Below are 7,253 nucleotides of genomic sequence, written 5' to 3'. Positions count from 1 at the left end.
CAACGAAAATTATAATTTTTTTACGGATTAATGCTAAATTCATTAAATCACCGCAAACGTATTAGTTTTAGGTATAAATAATGACCGGACTTTTCTTTTAAACAGAGATTTTAAAAATAAGAAAATGAATTATCCTTTTTTGACTCACATTTAAACATGCAACGTTTCAACAATGTTTGCCGTAGCTTTTTAGAAGTGCTGCACGTGAGTTAAACAGCAGAAAACTACTGAAAATGAAATTAATTATGAATGATGTTCAACGTTCTTGTTTATATCTCTGTGAACGTTTCATTTGTTCAGACAGCGAGCAAGTTTTACATCAGTGAAGGATCTCCAAGACAAACAAGGAAATTGGAAAACTTGATAAATCCATTAATGTCTCAAGGTGTGTGTGTGTGTGTGTGTGTGTGTGTGTGTGTGTGTGTGTGTGTGTGTGTGTGTGTGTGTGTGTGTGTGTGTGTGTGTGTGTCGGGGTGGGGGAAATTCACACTAATGAAACTTGGGGGTCGGCCAAATATTTAGGCTCTTGATAAAGTAACAAATATCTATGGTAATATCAAGTTAAGTACATCTTTCTCCTTTGAGTGTCCCTTGTGGGCGTCATTAGATCACTAAAAAGGAACTTTTTTCCCTGGTCTTGAAAAATGATGATCCTCTCAAACCTTGTAGTAATCGTACAGCAGCCCCAGAGCCGCCACACTGTCCTCATCGCCATTGATGCTCATCATGGCCTTAGTGGCGGCCGTCAGAGGATTCTCCAGGTAGTTCTTCCAGGCTTCATCCTCGCTGCTGAACACTCGACGGGAAGCCACCGACACTTCATTTGGCACCACCACCACCAGTCGCTTATTGCTGAGTCAATAGGAGAAAGAAAAGCTTTGAGCATGAGAGCGAACCCAATCTGTCAATACAAGACAACAGTCTGTGGAGCCAACAGGAACGCCTCAGGCGGTTTCTCACCATACTTATTATTGTTTGCATTTTTTTTTTACTGGCTTCTTCTCACAACTCCTCAGAACTAACGATTATTCTGCTAATCCATAAATCTGCCAATATTTTTTTTTTTATTAATTATGTGACGGCTAATGGCGCTTTAAGAAGATTTTATACAGAAATCAAAGTGTGCTGCCATCAGGCTGCCTAACTGCTGAAAGAAAAAACTCTAAATCATGTCACAGACTGCATCACACTGATAACACCAAACCAAACATTAGTGCATATTTGCACCATATATGTTAGTCTTGATTGCTCTGAACTTCCAATATCAATGCATCTTTGCACCATGGTTTGTTTTCCTCCCACACTGTTTACATTGGATCACTGCTGCACTTTATGGAATGGAAATGTTCATTTCACTGCTGCACATTTACTGTCTGAAAGCTGCACAAAACAACATTTCTGAGCTTAAACTAATCCAGTTGAGGAGTTCTGGGTAGAACCACATTGGCTGACAAAAAAAAAAGTTTAATCTGCAAACAAAATTTAGTTATAATAGCTGCTCAGCATGGGCTGCTCTTTTAGCAATGAATGATTACTAAATTAGTTTCAATAATTAATGAATCACAAATATTTCACCAACTGGGACCAAACCAAAAGAGAGAATCACTAAGCTTCATCTAGGAAAATGCTATTAAGTTTTTATTTCACTTAAGCTGACAACACATGAAAAAGAAGGATTTAACTGTAAACTCCAGCTGTTCAGAATAAAAGAATAAAATATATTTCTGTCAGGCTGCTTTTTATCATCCAAACGGTACCATAAATGGATTTAAGTTTGTTAAATGGTCTTTATGTGACTGTGTCTGTTTCTAGGTTAATCATTTCAAACCATTGTGTTCATTTAACAAAGGGAAGTGATAATAATAGCTCTGTCTTACCTGTCCAGGTCCATGCCGCATCTGCTGGTTTGTTGGACCGGAGGGAGGAACCGGATCAGCTCAGGCTGTGTGGGGCTCTGGACAGCCTGGGGCCCCTGAGGCTCTCCTATTAACAGCCAACAGAGGAGTCAGTAACCTGACCTGCGACTATATAGCCCAGTGTCTGCCTTGGTCTCGGCTTGAAAACAGACAAAAAAAACAACCTTTTCTAAAAAAGGACGCGTGTGTGTTTGTTCAGCTTTAAGTTTAGTTGCAAAAGTTTCGCTTGGAGATGTGAAGCACCTGGAGAGGCAGGACAGATAAGGAAACCTGAGCGCCTCTGCTGATTGGTCAGAACAGGCAGCACCTTTCTTCTTCCCATTGGTGGGTTCAATGAACTGTATGGAGTGACTTTGCTACCATTATTTTTGAAATTGGAAAAATTGAATCCAGAATTTTTTTAAATACTCCCTTGCTTTTTGTTGTTTTTGTTTTCACCTTTTTTTTTACTTGGCATGTAAATCTGACTAATAGGTGAGAGAGAGATTTGTAAGATTATCCTGGTTCAGTTCTTAAAAAATATCTGTGTTCTAGCATTTAAAGTGTTTTTTTTTTCTGTTTCACAACTGGCTTTTTGGGATGTCGTGAAAATCTTCAGTATTTTTGGCCGTGTTAATTTGAACTGTGTAATGATGCTGTCACGGTCTTGGTTCTGCTAAGTTTTCTTTGAGGTTTCAGTTTCACGTTGATTTATGTTTTTCTTTGTTTTCTAGTTGTATTGATTTAATTCCTATTTTGTTGTGTTTTTTATGTATTTGTGTTCTTAGGTTTTTTCTTTGTTGCCCTCTTGTGTTGGTCTCCTTTTCCCTAGCTCCTTTCTAGTTTTCCTTTCCTCTGTTCACTACTGCTCTAAATCAGCTGTTAGTCCTGCCTTTGCTCAGTCAGCCATAAATACTTTCCCTGAGCAGTTCCTCAGTGTTGGTTCCTCATCTCTCCCTGGCTCCTTGTGCTTGTTTTCCCTGATGTCTACATGGTTGTTTGTTTGTTTTACATTTTTATGTTGGATTTTTGGATTCCTGCCTCATTCGCTTGTGAACATTGAATTAAATCTTCAAGAACTCACCTCTGCCTTCCTGCCTCTGCATTTGGGTCCTAAAAACCTCAACCAAACCCTGACAGATACTGGGCTACCTGAAAACGTTTCCATATACCATTGTTTGATTTTTGGCATGTCTGTGTAAAACGGATTTTAAATTATTCAGATAAATTGTGTAAGTTAGTTAAAAATGTCTAAATGGTTGCCTTTTGTTTGTTTACATCATGAGCCCATGTTATTGTATTTTATTGTTTGTATGCTTTAGTTTTTCCAGTGATCTCTGCAAAGAATAAAGAAGTCTGTAGATCTGATGGTAAAGAGTCATTTTAACAGCACCTCACAAATCTATATTTCAGCGAAGGCCCTGTAAAGGATGGTGAGGGGAACTGAGAGATCACTATCCTTTCTTCAGGACCTGTTAATGAGCAAAACAGCAGGAAGGCTTTGATTGTTGTCAGTCACTGAACACATCGTCCTGCACAATTTATCTGAAATACTGCAATTTATAAAACCTGACTGCAACAGAAAACTTAACTCCTTAGTATATTCCACAGTGTTAAATATGTAGTGTCAGAGTTATTACAACAACTGGAGTAAGATATAAGCTACATCGAGTTCTAATTTAACACTAATTCCGAGTGGGACCAAATGCACTCTTAAAGTGTTACTTTAACACTGCAAGAAAATATTGACTTGTAAAGTTTATTTTATCGCTGCACTTGTTTATGTGCTATCATTCTGAATTTTTATTCCATTTGTATTATCATCCACTTATGAACTGACTGTTCAAACAGTTTTAGGTTATAGATCCTGGAGGCGACTTTAGCTTGGTTTATGTTTCATATTCAGTTGTTTAATATGCATCATAATAGCAAGGTGAAGTGAATAATTTTTGGTAATACAAAATCCAAACTTGCTACTTAAGATATTCACAAATCAATTATTCAAACTAAGGTCATCTTGCAGAGTGCCTGTGTTTTTAGGCTGCACCCTGACATCTAGTGGCAGGCATTTCATCTTACAACCACAGATTTATTACTTTACTATAAATTGATGCTAACACTATTCAGGCAGGACACGTTAAAATGTGTAAACTGCATAAATTAGGCATTATTCGTTAACATGCATAATATTTTTATTTAATTTTGAATACGATATAAGAGGTGGCTATAGCATTAAATTAGCATCCTCACATGTCATTTCAGAGTAAAGCAGCTGAATTATACAAGTTAGTTAAATCTGTTGCATCTGCATGAAAATCTGTTAATGAAAAAGATTTACTATTGAGTTTTTTTTTTTATTAAGAACTTTTAGAAGCCATTTTACTGTACTGCACTTTTTTGCTTACTTGAGTAATAATATTTTAACTTTATTGATCTCACATTGGAGAAATGTACCTCTGCATTTTTCGGGGAGCAGTGGGCTGCCATCTGGGGAACAGTCAGGGGTTAAGGGTCTTGCTCAGGGACCCAGAGTGGCAGTCTGAGGGGATGGGGCTTGAACTCATTACCTCGGGATTCCAAGCTTTATGACCGCATCACTAGACTGCCATTCCCCCTAAGTCTGGCAAATGAAAAAGAAGCAGGATGACAAAAAGAAAAGAATGGAAAAGACAAGAACAGAAACAGCGTATTAAAATGAGACCTCATGTTGGTAAACCAGCTGTGTTTTCTAAGGTTATTTTCTACCCGCTCAGTCTCCTAGATCAAGTAAAACAAATACAGCAAGCTACATATTATGAGCAAGGTAGCAACATGTTTTATCATTGTTTACAAATGATCTGGGAACGCTTTTCTTCTGCTATGAATTTGATATTGTGTAATCGTGTTACATGTTCATTTATTTTATTATTAAAAATACCAGAATTTACACAGATTTTTATTTATTTATTTATTTATTATTTTATTTTTTTTTCATTTTAAAAATCTGATAAATACATTTGGAAATAGTCTAAGTTACTCAGGTGAGATTGTAATCTTTTATAGGGCAATGGTATACAAAATGTAAGTGCCAGTATCAGCATTAATGCCTTTAAGGTTATGTTGTACAAAAAAAAAATTCTTTTATTCTCAGAGTATTTCATGAATTTCTTATAGAAGCACTTTTGGTATTTTTCTTAATATATTAGGGCAGGTTGGCATTTTTTGTTATTGACATAATTTTTTGTCATGAAAATATCCATATTTAATTAATTTTACAAAGGCAATAAGGCTCTTTTCTGGATTCCAATAAAACTGTTGGGTTGATATTTTAATTTTCAAAGTTTTTCACTGAGTGCTATATTAAGGTTTGTTGGGTTTTTTGTGTGTTTTTAAGATTTTTCACAATTGCTTGAATATTTTCTTGGAGGAAAATACTTTTACTTTATTAAAATATGTTTAAGTAAGTTAGTGTTATTCTTGAGCACACTAGTGGTGTACTTAACCAACTGTTTTATAGTTTCGATAGTAATGGTGCTGCATTTACGTGTTGAAAATAAAATATTTATATATTCCCGAGCCATTAGTCAGGGCCGTGAAGGCAGCACATTTTGAGCATGCGCAATAGAGCGCTGTAGGCAAGCCGTTCGGTAGCCGCGGATGGTGCAGAGGAAGCTGGCGTTTGTTTGATTTTATCATTGGGGGGCTCTTGAGATTAATACGATTATTTTGATCGGTAAGCCATTTAGAGATGCTCTGTTTACGTAAGTCAAATACCGAAATTTACGTACATTAATTTCTACGCATTACTCCTGCTAGTAGCTAATCTAGCTGTATGGTTTAGTAACCGGCTAATGAAATGTGTGTTTATAATGGTTTAAAGAAACAAAGAGTTAGCATTTATGTTCATGTTGTTATTATCTATTAAATTGCTGTTTTTAGTTTTACCTTCTAAGTTTAGCCCTACCGTTTTAATCCCTTTAAATCATGCTTGATGCTAGCAGCTAGGCTAAAGTGTTAGCCTTCCGGTGCTCTGTTCATTTACCATATGTGCTTTTAGAGGCGGTTTGTGCTATTGTTAGGGCTGCTGGTGGTAATATTATATCCCTCTAGTCTCCCTGTTGATATCGAGTCAAACATGGTTCATAGAACCAAAGAAAGTGACCCAGTTTTACTGAATTTATGTCAGCTGTATCATTTTCTTTGGGGAAATTTCCAAGTTAATTGCCTTATCCCTCTGACCTAAAAATAGTTAATTAACCCAATTCTGCTGGATGTTGCACACATACTTTGTTTTACACATTTTGAAACATATCAGCATCCTTTTTTATTTTTCAATGAATTTTTAACATTTCATTGTCTCCTTTTTTAACCACTTATAGTTTGCCAGCCAGTTTAAATACTCATTTGGACCTATAATCTGAAGGTGGCATCATGTCTGATTTCTCCAGGTGTGACACCAGATATGGCCCGTGGGCACCAGAAGTTTCAGTCCCAGCAGAAAAATGCCAAAAAGCAGGCGGAGATAAAGAAGAGCAAAGGGCATGACCAGAAGGCAGCAGCCAAGGCTGCCTTGGTGTATACCTGCACTGTATGCCGGGTATGGAAAGCAGTAAACGCACAGTATTCGCTATCAAGCTGGGCAGCTGCAAGGCTTTAAAGTCGAAGGGGAAATCATATTTAAATCTCAAATCATTCTTGCCTAAGCATGTATATAAATGTGCTCTTTATCAGATGATATTGTCCCAAAAGTTAGAACATTTCTATTTAAAAAGAAAATCCTGTCTTAAAATCTGTTATCTTATGCAGGCCAGTTAGTTATACATCAGCCTGAACACCTAAATTCGGCCAATCATATATCAACTGTCATCTGTCAATCACATTTTTTCGGTCATAGCATCTATATTCATATGTCACGGCTAATATACGCAATGGTTGAAATAAGAATAATTTCCTTTCCCATTGAGTTCTGTCCCAGTGTTCACGGGGATGGACGTCTGTGTCTTCAGCAGGCGTAGAGCTAACAGAACTGGCAGCGTTGTGAGGCAAGGGCCCAAACATGTACGGCTGTAAGCCTTTTACACCAAACCAAGCTTCTGCCGCCACAACATCTTCGTCCCCGCTTTCCTCCTCTAAATAAAAAATGGATGACAGAGGAGACTCATCCATGACCTCTTCCACTAAACTCTCCTCCTCTTGCATGTTTCCTCTGTCCATAGCGTTCCTTGACAGTGTCGTTTCTAAGTCACCAATTTAGTGCCACTTGGTCCCAATGGAATTTCCAATTGGGAACCTACTAGTTGCTAACTGGTTAGCAAGATGCTTCTGACAACCCAGCCACAATCAAAGATGCTTGCAAACCTTCCACCACAACAATCCTGC

The 7,253-nt window shown here is 37.3% G+C and overlaps 2 protein-coding genes across 4 annotated transcripts in view; one reads left to right on the top strand and one right to left on the bottom strand.

The window, feature by feature from the left end:
* Positions 1-2,147, bottom strand: part of LOC107103983 (grainyhead-like protein 2 homolog) — a 34,188-nt gene extending 32,041 nt beyond the window's left edge. The window contains exons 1-2 of the mRNA XM_015403862.1: positions 1,878-2,147; positions 663-852 (exon numbers count right to left, since the gene is read on the bottom strand). Of these exons, the coding sequence (XP_015259348.1) occupies positions 663-852; positions 1,878-1,891 (204 nt within the window). The 5' untranslated portion in view covers positions 1,892-2,147. The remainder of the gene's footprint in view (positions 1-662; positions 853-1,877) is intronic.
* A 3,343-nt stretch (positions 2,148-5,490) lies between these two features.
* LOC107103982 (zinc finger protein 706) overlaps positions 5,491-7,253 on the top strand; it is a 7,317-nt gene continuing 5,554 nt past the window's right edge. For 2 of the 3 annotated variants that reach the window (XR_001482216.1, XM_015403860.1), the window contains exons 1-2: positions 5,501-5,635; positions 6,323-6,471. Coding sequence is in view for 2 of the 3 variants with exons in the window: in XM_015403860.1 (XP_015259346.1) it covers positions 5,623-5,635; positions 6,323-6,471 (162 nt within the window). In the remaining variant the exon portion in view is untranslated. Of the gene's footprint in view, positions 5,636-6,322; positions 6,472-7,253 lie in introns of all 3 variants that reach the window. The other variant, XM_015403861.1, reaches the window with a different exon arrangement.

This window comes from Cyprinodon variegatus, unplaced genomic scaffold (assembly GCF_000732505.1).
Source record: "Cyprinodon variegatus isolate N-32 unplaced genomic scaffold, C_variegatus-1.0 Scaffold1582, whole genome shotgun sequence".
In the NCBI taxonomy this organism is placed as follows: domain Eukaryota; kingdom Metazoa; phylum Chordata; class Actinopteri; order Cyprinodontiformes; family Cyprinodontidae; genus Cyprinodon; species Cyprinodon variegatus.
The sequence above is the reverse complement of the archived record's forward strand: the minus strand, read 5'-3'. Positions and strand labels throughout refer to the sequence as shown.